The following is a 14,133-nucleotide window of genomic DNA, read 5'->3' as shown; positions in this document are numbered from 1 at the left end:
CACCACTGGAGGCAAAGTCAACAAGATATTCCCTTTCTTTTTCCTATTTTTGGAATTTCTGCAGCCAACATAATTACTAGAAATACTGCTCAAATGGAGGGAGAGGCATACTGTGCTGGAAACTTACACTCTCATCCCGTTTTATAGTTGTATTGTTGTTGTGTTATACTTGTGTCGTTAGTCATGTTTTTTGTATTTGGTTTTTTTCTCTCCCAATGGCTAAAATTTTAAATTCAACCAACGTTTAAAAAGAAAAATTTCCTTGGATTTTCTCTGTCCTTTTTAAGCTCCACTCAACATTAAAAGAGGTGGAACATTAAATCCTATTTAATAAAAGCGTGACTATTCAGCTGTTTGTGTATTTTGTAATGATAATCTAAATTTTCCTTACTTGGACAGCCAGAATATAATGGAGAGAGGAAATCCCAGAGCAAATGTTTGAGCAGCCATTTTGCAAGTCTTTTTTAAATACTTTTCAAGATAAATATTTTCTAAATAATCTGGAATGTGGTAAAGCACCTCTACCCAGGTTTGTAAGGGTTATGCATCTAAATATTCAGGTGATAAGTAAGGAAAATAGCCACTGCGTGTTCGAACTTCATTCAGTAAACACTATAATTTTGTATTGGTTTACTTCTACTAAAGGGACTAATTAGGGCTTCATCATAAGTTGATTAATCAGCATTAAAATTGTTGGTAAAACTTCCGCCACCTACTGAAAGGAACATTGTGCCTAATGGGCTCCACAGACAAGTGAGCAAGCAAACCTGCCAGTGCATGAATTTCTTCTCATAGAATCGCTCTGGAGGTACTGTTAACATTTTATTTGCTTTGGCTAGTGTGTGGAATTAACTCTTACACGTTTTGTTTTAGTTCTTAGCAAAATTTTCTTTTTGGTGAGCAAAGCTAGAATTTCTGCTTAATACTAATGATTGATTTTATTAACAATTTAGCATTTGCCCGTGATTACATCGAGCACCATTGTCAGATGCCGAACTTGCAGAACATACATTAATCCGTTTGTATCCTTCCTTGACCAAAGGAGGTGGAAGTGCAATCTGTGTTATCGAGTCAATGATGGTAAGCTAGTAAATGTTTCTCAGTGGTTTGGCATCATTTGAGGCAATCTTAAAATATGAAAAATCAAACTCCTGAGAAATAAAAGCTTATTTTTATAATTAATTAGGATTGTTAAAATTCTCAAAGGACGCATTATTTATTTCTTTCCAAAATCTTTGGATGCCTACAAAAAGGACTAAGCCTGTCTTGTTTACTGTGACTAAAATAAGTCCATTTGTCTCCCTGACTTCGCTTTAATGTGTGATCTTTTACCTCCAGATCTAGTATGGAAGGTTTTCTTTCAATAAATAGCCATTCAAATGTTTGTCTTAACTGGAGGTTCTGCTAAACATGAATGAATAGATAAGAAATAAGTCCTGATGGGTGATAATCTCTATACCGGAAACATGCTAATTTGACGTAGGGAGAAACCAAAAGGGCAAGTGAATGCGTTGCTAAAAGAACAACATGGAAAGGAAGAATTTCATTTCTAGAATACTTGGTAGTGTTACCAGGGCAGTGAGGATTGGTACTGCTGGGACGAGCTCCACTTAAATCAGAGTAGGATCTGTCGCCTAGAATGTTAAATGTGAAATATAGATATCTCTGAAGGAATATACTAGAAATGATATTAGGAGCAATATCTCTTTTAAAATGTAGCTGTTGTGCATGGCCAACCTTTTTTTTGCACTGTACAGTCCCTTTGAATTTTTGTTTGTATGCCTGTATGTTCCTTGTCATAGTCTTTATTTGTCGAGACCTGTGACTTTCATACCAGCCATGCACATGAACACCAACTTGGCTTTAAAGGAACGTTAATTAGGCGTAAGAGTTTATAAATTAATGAATATTTAGAACAACCTGCCAAAGAATATAATCGAATTAGGACATTAAACGTTTTCAGAAAGGGCTTTTTAGGTGCTCCAAACCTTAGCATTTTCTTTGGCTTGCTGTGCAAAGCCTAATTTACCAAAGAGATTTCTGTATTTAGGAAGCTACTTGAATATATTTGGATAAATGTGTTGGAGTTTTACATATTTAATTAAAATCTTTCTCTTTGCTATAAATTGTAGTACCTGAAGAATTTATGTATAATCCTTTGACACGTTCATATGGTGAACCACACAAAAGGCCAGAGGTTCAAACTGCAACCGTGGAGTTCATCGCTTCTTCAGATTATATGGTAAAAATGCTACATTACATTCTAAAGAACCCAATTAAACCAAGCTGTTGCTGTCTGTGGATTAATAAAAGTAGGTTGTACATATCCTGCAATACAGCACAGTTGTAAACACTTCAAAGTAAAAATAAATATTTTAGTGTTTCATGTGGCTTAACATTTTAAATGTTTGCAGTATATATATTTCAATGCCCAGATTGCTTTCTTTGCAGCTGCGACCACCTCAACCTGCTGTCTACCTCTTCGTTTTTGATGTTTCCCATAATGCAGTGGAATCGGGATACCTGAACATTTGTTGTCAGTCATTGTTAGAAAACTTTGACAAGTAAGAGCACCTTTTTTCAAATGTACAAGCATAGCACTTTAATAGAGATCATTTCAAAGGCTTTATGCGTGACAAGTTTATTACAGTGCCTATATTACTGGGTGGATAAAGGGGAAGCAGTAGAGGTGATGTGTTTGGATTTCCAGAAGGCATTTGATAAGTAGCCTAATGTGTAGTACCTTAAGATGATAAAAACATATGGAAGTGAGAGTAGTATAAAGGATTGGCTGACTTATAGAAGACGGAGTTGGAATACAAGAGGCATTTTCTGGATAGCAGCCAGTGCAGTGCCACAGGGCAGAGTGCTAAGGTCCAATTGTATGGGGTAATATTGATGACTTGATAATGAATTTACTCTTGCCAAATTTCAGAAAACCCAAAAATACATGGGAAGGTCAGCAGTGAGGATGACACAAAAATCCTGCAGAAGGATAGAGACAGTTTAAATGAATATTTGTTAAATTAGGATTTTTAATTAGTAAGTAACTCGAAGGTTGTTGGGATAAGGCAAAGTGGAGGAGAATTATCAGATCAGCCGCAATCTCATTGAATGGCGTGATAGACTTAGGCTGAATATGTTACTCCTGCTTCTTCCTCCAATTTCTTATTTCTTCCCTTATATTCAATGTAATATGGAATCTGAAATGATGTAACCTGTAAGTATCTTCTGTGCAATTATAAATCAACTTGTTTTAATTTAGTCATAAAAAGTAGGAAATATGCAATCCAGCAGGTAGCCATCTGGCTCATCATGTCAGTGCTAGCTGAGAAAGATATCCATCTTAACCCCATTTCTAGTTCCTGATCCAGAATCCGATAAACTACAGCACTTATAAGAGGACGTCTAAGTTTTTGTTTTAAAATATGATGAGCGTTTCTGCCTCTACTGTCCTTTTTAAGACATGTTGAGACCCCACCATCCTTTTGATTCGCATACCTCTTCAAAAGTTATAGCTTGTGTTTCCACTGTTCACCCTAAAATGCATTTTTAAGTTGTTTGAAGCTTAATTTCCTTACAATAATAGTTTTTAAACATCCCACCATAGAATTAATTACAAGTGCAGTTTATTGGTGGTGATTTATGAAATATCAGTGTTTGGTAAGTATAAGCTGCTTTCTAAGCTTCTGACCATGATTACATATTCTAACATATGCATATAAATGTATCTTTAAGGTTGCCTGGAGATTCAAGGACCAGAATAGGATTTATTACATTTGATAGCACAATTCACTTCTTCAACTTGCAGGAAGGCTTGTCGCAGCCTCAAATGTTGATTGTGTCAGATATTGAAGGTATGACTAAAAACACATCTTGCAATTGTAATCAAACTTTGGTGCATTTGTAGTGCTGTGACAGTAAACAGTTCAGAAGTGAGTATGAGATTAAGTCAATTTCAGTGATTGAACTATACACAGTTTGTGCACCTAAATCAAAATTTAATTTCTAACGCAAGTTTCAGTGCAGTTATGTTGAATAATGAATCAGCTGGCTCGGAAAAATAACTGATTTCACAGTAATTTAATAAACAAAAATTATTTTCGTTTATGTCCTACAATAATTTCAGCAGTTGCCCATTTTTATCAATATAAAAATCACATTATTTGACTAACTTTCAAGGTATTTCAACCTGAATTCACTGGATCTTTTGAAAGCACACTTTATAAACTAATGTTGGTTTCAATCTGCCTGCTGCTGCTGTCTGGTATTGTTTTGGTCCGGGTTTCAAAGCCAGTTTTGCTAGTAACTGTACTCAATACAGCAGATCGAATTGACAATCTCTCCATCCAATGCTGAACTTTTAGCTGAATACTGAAATTGTGCACAATGCATACCACTATATTGAAACAAAGTGTTAGGCGAAATAAGCGTCCAACCTCATCACTGACACGACATTAGTGAAAATAAAACTCAATTGATTTGGAAGCCAAGCACCTTGTAGGGATGTAGAATGAGGTTGGACTCGTGCTTGGAATGGCAAGAAAGCTCCATCTCAAACTGCAGTTCTTTATCTTGAATTGAGGGATATTATTTTCACCTAAAATAAATTATCTGAAGTAGATGACATTGCCATGCTGTGGAATAAGAGACTAGCAGAGCTCACCTCCAAATTGCTGTACTGTAAATTTTCATGCAGTGGCGGTTGGAGCACAGAACAGATCGTTTCCTTTGAAGATGGTGGAGGAAAGAAGAGTTCTTTTTGCAATCTTGAATTAATACAAGGAAGTTGTGGTTATTGATCATTTGTACTGTACATTTAAAGCCACCCAAGCATTGTATTTTGCCCAGCTTTGATGTAACCCATATATGGCAGAAGAATTGCAGATGCTCAGTCACAGCACATTTAAGACAAGATAGAGAAGAATTAAGAGACACAGGGGTAATTCAGGAAGGTGGAATCAATGTAGAAGATCAGCTATGACCTTCTATTTCACTTGTTCTCATTAGTGCTTCTAGGGAAGGAATGATCAAAGGGAGTTAAGATTCCAGCAGTCAGTCACCATTGGCTTTACGGAGAGTAAAGCATCTTGTCAGCTACGTGAAATTATTCAGATTGTTACTTATTGTACCTTCAAGATTTCCAGTCCAGGGAAATTGCCAGTGCAGTACTTTCAGATACTGTTGATTAAAATATGTCCTAATGCTCAAATGTTCACTTGAGTATTTGTACCAACCCCGGTCCTGGCTTGTGGGTGAGTGCTTTTCTTGAGTAATGAATTAATGCAGTATTTATGTTTGAAATATTGGGGAGAAAACAGGAAATGGGAAATAGAAAGCCAGTTGTTTTTCTCTTTATCAGTGTGAGTGTATTGTTCTGTTCCAAACACACAGCAAAATCCCTCTAGGCTTCAAACGAGATAGCGTTGATGAAAGCTTGGAGCTTTTAACAATCAGAGATAATGGGAACTGCAGATGCTGGAGATTCCAAGATAATAAAATGTGAGGCTGGATGAACACAGCAGGCCAAGCAGCATCTCAGGAGAAGGGTCTAGGCCCGAAACGTCAGCTTTTGTGCTCCTGAGATGCTGCTTGGCCTGCTGTGTTCATCCAGCCTCACATTTTATTAGCTTTTAACAATGTTAGCCCATCTAACTGAGAGAAAAAAAGAGAGCTTATTTCAATAAATAAATGTGAAACTTGTTTGCTTATTCTTTGACCTGTTCCCTGGTGGTGCAGTACAGACCCTTGTGATGAACAAATTTAGCCTGGTGCTCAGGCATAATAGTTCTTTACCTAAGAAGTTGAGTTAGGAGACGAGGTCACCTCCTTCAACTTAATTTTAATACGAACATTGAACTGGTGTTAGAGTTACGAATGTCACAAAGGGGAAATCTGTGGACATGAGGAAATGTGGCCTTAGTTAAGTCCCTGACCTTTATTCACTGCTACTGGTAAATGCTGGTTTATTCCGGAGTGCAGTGAAGTGAGCATCTACCCTTGTCTTCTCCTTAGTGTAATCAGTGATTTGTACAGGCTTACTGTTATCCACATGCTTTCATATTCACTGTCTTTATTAAATCAAGATAATATCCTTTATTTTCATCAAGTTGTCCTCCCGTTTCAAGATCTGGGTATATGTCAAAAGTCAGTCATCCTGTATTATTCCCTTTAATGTTTTAATACTTAACAAAGGACTGCATGGATGTCTTTGTCACTAAGTTTGAGACTGTCAGTTCTCTGCTCATCCTTTCTGTACTCCATTCTCATAAACTGATGTCAAACCAAGTTTTCTTTTTGATCTCCATGCTGTTTATGCCTTCTTTAAAAGAACAGCTATAAACAGCTTGTCTTTAAAGAAGTTCACTTTAATCCCTCTTTCATATAAACTATCACTGCAACCCCAACCTCTCCTTCCTCAAGAGTCCATGAATGTATTATTGCCCTTTATTACAACTTTTTTAAACCCTTCCCCTCCCCCATTCCCTTTCCAGAGTTTCTCCCCACCTGGGGGTTAGAAGGCCCAAACTCGAGTTGCAGCTGATATCCCTTGTAGCTGTGGTGCATTTTTCCATCACCACCTTATTCAGGTATGTCCTAGCTTGACTCTGTTCTTATGAAGGAAATGTAGTTGAGAAACTCGAAAAATGGTTTCTTTTCCTCTGCACAGATATCTCTGAAGTTTCCCCAGGATTCTATGGTTGATACAGTCCTGTTAGTCATCTGTGTGTTGATCCTTGGTCACATCGCCTTCCATGTGGGGTCAGGTCTTCTATGTGCCTGTTAACAATTCCTAGTTCACGTCTTTGCTCTGTCATAATTGACTGATTTTCTTTTTCCTCCTCTTGCATTATAAAGGCCACCTATTTTCACATTGCTAGTATTGTCTACTTTCATCCTTACTGCAAGCCATTTTCTGAAACTCATTTGTTTCTTTGCTATGCCCTAACCTGACAATTCAAATATTGTCATAGCCAGTCTTAATCCTTCAATTGATGTCTAGCCATACTTACTTAATTTTGCTAACAATAAGACCATTGATCCTGGTATCAGGGGACTGTTGTAACAGTGTGCCTCAGCTGCTACTGAGGGTAATGCAGCCCAGATGGGAAACTCCAGTGTGGATTGTATAGCAACCCCATTTTTAAAAGTTCTGATATTTGGTTGGTCCTGCTTTGTTTAGTTACTTGTTAGTCAAAGTCTGTATTCTTTGCACAAAAATTGATAAAAGCTTTCTTCTACAGATATCTTCCTGCCTACTCCTGACAGCTTGATGGTAAACTTACATGAAAGTAAGGAGGTAGGCAAAGGGAAAAGAGAACTTTTGATCCTTCCATTGTTTAAAAGAAGCCGTGAATGCTGTGGTTGTAATTTTCTAAGCATGTTCTGTCAATTTCACTAATGCCAAGCTGCTGCTTTACTGAAAACTATTTTCCACCATGGGGAAAGATTAATAAAGTGGGAGCAGACATGTGTCAACTTAAATCAGTTGATGAAGGTCTTAATGCTGCAGGATGTCGTTTAAAATCCAAAGCTGGGCTTGAGTTAGTAACATTTGGCTGGCATTTTGGTGAAATATTAAGAGGAACAGAATCCTGCCCTGCAATCCTTTAGATAAGCCAAACACTTCCCTATTCTGATTGGGAGATTATTGTAAAAGTTCCCGGATACATTTCAAAAGAGGGAGAAAAGAATTCTGATACTTTTCCTTCGTCGAAAACAAGTAGGTTAACTGGTCACCACTGATGGTAGGTTGTAAACGTTGCAAAGTGGCTTCTCTATTTGCCTGCATTCAGTGCTCTATGAAAGTAACTGTGTCTGTGCACTTTGAGATGTTTCAGTAGAGGGCAGTATGTAAATTCAAATATTTATTTTTCTCTTTTTAGTTGTATAATATATCAACAAATAGGATATTGGTAAAGGTTCGGTCTTTTTGTTACTACTTCAATTTTACTCTCAATATGTCTTTGAAAAGTAAATCTCATTTGTTTTTAACACTTCTTAAATACCTGAAGAGAAATTAAAAGTTTGTGCATTTTTCTTGGAATGGCAATGTTATGAAATTAAATTAACTCCTCACTGACTGTGAGCTTGTTGTATTAAGGGAGATACTGTTTCAAAGCTTCCGCCTAACATTGGCTGTCAAGACAATTTCATGGACTTTACAGTTCCATAGAACGTACAGCAGCTTCTAATTCTTACATGATGCAGGATAACACGGAGCTGTCTCGTGAGCAAGGAATGTAGATGCTGCATTGTGTCCATACAATGAGAAGGAATATCTACCATCTTCCATCTTGCCTCCAGTTTTATCCTCCAGGGTTCTTTTTGACACCGGTAATTAATATTTCAAGGGTTGTAATCAGTGCATTAGAGATAAATTAAGCACTGTTTTACCATACACCCACCTACATAGACTTCAGAGAAGCAAATTGTTTCCCTCAGGTACAAGGCATTAATGCATTTGACTGTACCAATGCTGAAATCAAATGGTAAATTATGCACGTTGTCAAACTCTTCCAGAGCTACGTTATGATACTTCATTCTAAAAAATTTAGACATTACAGAAGTCTATAAGAGAAGGAAGAACCATCTGAGTTGACGCCTCAAAAGGAGGCTGTGTGTGTTTCGTTCATGCCCGATGACACCATTGGGAAATCCCTGCTCTTACCAAGAGATAAGCTTTTGATACTTACCAAGAAACTCTGTAGTTCGATAATCCTGGCTGTCACAGAAGATTATGGTGGCAACAGTTTAGATAAAATTCTGAGGGAGGGTGGCAGAAAATAAAATTGCATTTCTGGGCTTACAAAGGTAGCTTAGTGGGCTAATGTAAGATTTTCTACTCCTGGCTTATGAATTTCTGTAAAGGATAGTCGTCCTCTTATCTGGTAGGTTTCCGTTGCTGCTTTCCTCTAATCTGGCTGACAACACTTGTAAGTAGGACTTGCAGGTATGCAGCCTCGTTAAAATTATTTTAATTTGCCTTTTAAGAGCAAATTGGCTGCCTATCCCTGATCCAACATCCATTAAAATAAGTAAGAGGGTTGGGTTCAAATCTGAACTGCCTCATGCCCTGGTGAGGAAATGAATGTCAGCTAGAACCCACTGATAAAACAAATATTGTAGATGGCCTTAACCACCTGAACCAGATTTTAGATGGGGAAACAAGTTTACCTTGTTTGTGTTCTTTGGCCAGTGGTCTTCCCTCTTTTTCAGTTATCATGCAGTACAGCTAAGAAGTCAGATATTGGAGATGCTTATTGACCAGAACTCCTTGTGGTATCTTGTATTTCCCATAGAATGCATTTAACTGGTTCATGTATTTTGTTGTGCTTCTAAATTGCATGTTTAATTTGCAGTCCCTTGCACAACAAAAGAACGATTGAACCTAAAGCGTGTGCGTGTGTGTCATTCAAACTGGATTTTCTAGGGTACTAAATTTCTATCTAGAGTTGTCTATTTTCATGTGCTTTAGCATTAGAACCTCTCTAGCTGACACAGTAAGAGTGATGCTTGACTGCTCAGATACATTGGTTGCTGTTTGAAATTTAGAAAACCAATTGTCTGTACCGTAGCCTAATTGATATAGAACATAGAACACAGTAAAGTACAGCACAGTACAGGCCCTTCGGCCCATGATGTTGTGCCGTGGAATAAACCTTATCCAAAAATAACCTAACCTACATTCCCCTCAATTCACTGCTGTTATGGTTTTGTTAATAAGTGGTCTGGTCCTTGCTAATCATTTGCATCTTTTTGTTGTAAACATGTACCTGACTAGGATATTGTTAAATATATTGTTTCCTTAAATTTCTTCAAAGGAGTTAAATTGATGGAAGCAGGGAAGTATGATATTTCAATGCTGCTTCCTACTTTATAAGTTGTGTTAGAAATCCACTGTCTGTGGTGTTTGCAGTAGGGATTTCTACAGTTGACAGAGAATGGTAATTGGACTACAAAACTGAAATAAAATCATATACTATTTGTATTTCAAAATGTTTGCCATTTTCAAGTCTTAATTACACAGACTTTCAAAAGGAAAATAATTCAAATAAACAATGAAAACAGCAAAGATTAAATTTAAAAAGAATTTCACGTGTAATTTAAAGCTGACATCCAATGAATGTATTGGTTAATAAAACGTTAGGCATAGAAGTGTTAGTAACAAAATTATTCCTCACTCCAAATTTTTAGAACTGTTTAGAAATGGACTGTGCAAATTGTATTATATTGATCACATTGCTTAACATAACATAACTTTACTGAGATTGTACACAAATGTTTGGTTATTTGACGAACATTACAAGGGAAGATTTGCAACAAATTGAAAAGCATTGTACTTGTGTGGACACGAAAAAAAGTCAATGATTGCAGCATGTTAATGTGTAGCCTAGCGATCGTGGATTAAAAATTAGTACCTGGAATTGCCCCTGTGGCCACCATACTATTTCTTGAGTATTTGCAATTTGATAAAATGTGTTCCCGTTCTCCTTGGCCCTTAACATGCAGTTCTCTCGTCTTAATTCAAATAACTGTTGAAAGTGAGAGTGGCAATGACGGTGCAACTTTTTCATTCTGTCTTCGCCTGTTAATCATATGTGCTCCCTTCCAACATAGGGCACAGATCGGGAACCAAATGTCTCTAGTTCTCTTCCTTCCACTTATGACCCAAGATTACCGCTTCTACCAGTGCACATCTTAAATCAGACAACTTGATCCGTATGAGAGATAGTAGGAACTGCCGGTGCTGGAGAATCTAAGATAACACGGTGTGAAACTGAATGAACACAGCAGGCCAAGCAGCATCAGAGGAGCAGGAAAGCTTGATGTTTCAGGTCCGGTCCCGAAGAAGAGTCCCAACCCGAAACGTCAAGCTTTCCTGCTCCTCTGATGCTGTTTGGCCTGCTGTGTTCATCCAGCTTCACACCGTGTTAACTTGATCTGTATGGTTCAGCTACTCACTGGTTAAACTTACTGATCTACCAAGGGACCACTTAATATATTTCTACAGTCTGAGCTTATATGAAAGAAAATATCCCCATTACGCATAACAAAATTGTTTAACACTGTCCATTGGGATTATTTTGATACATACACAAAACAATAATTTCTTTTAAAGTGTCAATAAATCAATGTTGTCTTCTGTACTGACAAAAGGACTGATGCAGTAAATTCTGTGAAGGCACTAAAGGGACTAACTCGATACTTAAGGGGGTCTATGCAGAAAAAAAGTCATTCTTTCAGCAGAACAAAAAACAAAAATGAAAAAAATGCAGTTTTATTTCCCCTGTGTGTAATTACTATTGGAGGCAGCTGTTTTATTGGTTCCGTATCTTTGTGTTCGTGTTTGATGACTTCTTGTTGTGATGAAGGCATCATCTGGCATATCCAAACCCGCTGCTTTTCCCTTGCCTCCTGTCCAATAGCATGTTGACACAGCATGGTATTCCTCACCTTGTGTTTTTTTTTAGTTCATGAAACATTCTGACCCATTTTTGTTGTTGAGGGAATTTGCTCAGTAATCCACCGTCCCAACAGAATTATCTTGAAGTGATGTTGTAATTTATTGAACATCCCCTTTAGTTATGCACAAAATGTACAGAAAAATCACAAATACATTGTCAGGTTTCTTCATTGTAGAATTCCCGTAATGTTTTAGTGTCATGTGGATAGTACTAAGGAATGCTGAAAATCCTGGCTAAACCTTTCTCAGCAAGCTATATAAAATGTTTGTTTTCATACCGAGAAATACTAATTGTATTTTGATTTATTTGTAGCTTATTAAAGATTTACTGAAAGTATTGCCGACAATGTTCACCAACACAAGAGAGACCCATAGTGCGTTGGGCCCAGCTTTGCAGGCTGCATTTAAACTTATGTCTGCAACAGGGGGGCGCATATCTGTATTCCAAACACAGCTGCCATCCATAGGTGTTGGTTGCCTTCTATCAAGGGAAGACCCTAATCAGAGATCCACCACAAAGGTAATTGGTCTTTGATTTCAAATCGAAAAGAGTTTTATTTCAACATTTAGATGATTGTGCATCACTGTACACCTCTGTTTTTGGGCTTCATCAGCTGTGAGTAACCTCTGGAATCTTTGATGTCTTAGAGCAATCAAAAAGAATAGACATGTAATTAGATGGGAAATAGAAACAGTTATCCTTTGGCAGCGAGGTTGCCAATTCCAGTTGGAATTATTCCTCAGGAGTTATTGCTCCAATCTGAATGGCGTGATACTGTGCTCTTGAATGATTACATATTGTGGAAATATTTTCTGTATTAAACATCGATGTGCAGGCACAGGCTAACTTGTAGTCTATATGCTGTAGGCAAGGGTGCACATGCTCAGTGTTAATGGCCCGTAGGTATTTTAATTGTTCCATTATTTGTGATTGAAACGATCAGTCAGTCACCCAAGCATTGCTGCTGGTAACCTGGAAGTAAAGAACTTTTTGTTTTCTGATTAAAACCAGCATTTTTGCAATGGCTGTGCTTGACTTCCACAGGAACACCAATCTTGGCTGTCACTCATTTTACCTGTACTAGCCATCTGTTTGCTGAAGAAGGAGTTTGCTGCACTGACTAGAGTTAACACAGTAATATGTTGTCAACTGCTAGAGAATTTGCTTTACCTGCCCTGCTTTCTCTGTTGGCTTAAAACAAATTCCAAGTCTCATTTTATATGCATGAAAATGGCAAGCATATAATTGAATGTGACTTTTATACATTAAACCTTACGTGACTTTAATTTTTCCTCAGTGCATTTTATAGACTAATGACAGAAGAATATTTAATGTATATCAGCCAATATTTAGAATTAGATTTCACCTTTTTTTTGTCAAGTATACTTGAGTACAGTGACAAGTATAAAAGTTGCCAATCTCCGATACCATCTTAGAATACAAAGGAGATGATTAAAAACAGAAGCAGAAATAAAAGAAATAGCCAAGAGGAAAGGAAATGTCCAGATCACTCCCCTGCCTCTCCCATGAGTCCTCACTGCCAGAAAAACAAAGCCACAAAGTCCATCCCCCAATCTGCAAACATTCAGGTGCAGAGAGACCCCACATGCCACCTCAGCCAGAACGCTGTCACCTTTGCTGTCAGATAACCGGGACCAGTCACTGTTGGAACCGTGTCTCCGTTCTTCAGTGCCATGTTGCCTCCACCAACATTGTTGCTGCCGCCTTGAGTCTGCACTGTGCTGATCTCAGCAATGCAGCTGCTACTGAAATTGCTGGGTCCCAAACAGGACCTAAAGTCAGTGTTGGGCCCACCATGTCAAAGTTGCTGGTGCCTCGTTCTGGCTTACATTGCTGATGCCTCCAGGGGATGTTACTTCAGCAAAGAAACCCTCTGCCCCTGATGCTGTGAGAAGAATCCACTCCCACTTTTCTTCCCTTTTGTCCCTAAACTGTTAAGTCAGTTTATCTTGACTGAATCCAAGTCCTGACAACTTTCTGCTTAATGTACAAGTCTCACACTGTTCCTCCTCACTTGTGATCTAAATTTATTCAACTTATCAATCTTTCCTTGCTGATCTTGGTAAAACTCCTCATGAGCTCTGATAGTGGTGTTCAACATGATCAATATTCCACCACAACAAGCATTTTAACCCAGGTCTAATTTTAAGTAGGCTGCACGAGTAAACAGAACTGAAAATTAAAAGTGGAAAGTTGTTTCAGATAAACTGAGAGCAGGGACCTGGTTTACCCACCATCTTTACATAGGGATAAACACATGGGATAGTAGAGCTGAAACACTCTGAATTATACAGAGAACAATTGCATGCTGTAATTCAGGAGCGTAGGTGCAGGACTTTATTGGGGAACAGCCAGAGCGAAACGTGTGCGATTTATCTGGCCATATAAACTAAGGTGGACCAAATACATTTCCTCATAATTATTTATTTTTTGACTGATGAGTCACTGTAGCTGCCTAATTATAACCGATAAGAGTTTGAACTCCAACTTCAGGAATTGCGGCTGGCCCTGCTGTGGTTCAGGCAATCCACTTCGAACTTTGGGACAGTTCTCAAAAATCAATAAACAAGGAAGATTTGAATCCTCACAAAGAGTTTGTGTTCGAACAGTGATGTGACCTGAGTGATAGGCGAGGTGGAAGCCA

General features: G+C 37.9%; 1 protein-coding gene across 4 annotated transcripts in view; it reads left to right on the top strand.

Moving 5' to 3' along the window:
• LOC125452572 (protein transport protein Sec24B) overlaps positions 1 to 14,133 on the top strand; it is a 116,635-nt gene that overhangs the window by 81,918 nt on the left and 20,584 nt on the right. For all 4 annotated transcript variants that reach the window (XM_059645594.1, XM_059645592.1, XM_059645586.1 and 1 more), the window contains 6 exons: positions 954 to 1,080; positions 2,133 to 2,242; positions 2,452 to 2,564; positions 3,739 to 3,857; positions 7,245 to 7,300; positions 11,781 to 11,987. In XM_059645594.1, coding sequence (XP_059501577.1) covers positions 954 to 1,080; positions 2,133 to 2,242; positions 2,452 to 2,564; positions 3,739 to 3,857; positions 7,245 to 7,300; positions 11,781 to 11,987 — 732 coding nt within the window. The remainder of the gene's footprint in view (positions 1 to 953; positions 1,081 to 2,132; positions 2,243 to 2,451; positions 2,565 to 3,738; positions 3,858 to 7,244; positions 7,301 to 11,780; positions 11,988 to 14,133) is intronic.

Source organism: Stegostoma tigrinum, chromosome 1 (assembly GCF_030684315.1).
Source record: "Stegostoma tigrinum isolate sSteTig4 chromosome 1, sSteTig4.hap1, whole genome shotgun sequence".
In the NCBI taxonomy this organism is placed as follows: domain Eukaryota; kingdom Metazoa; phylum Chordata; class Chondrichthyes; order Orectolobiformes; family Stegostomatidae; genus Stegostoma; species Stegostoma tigrinum.
Note: the sequence above shows the minus strand (reverse complement) of the source record. Positions and strands in the feature narration are given on the sequence as shown.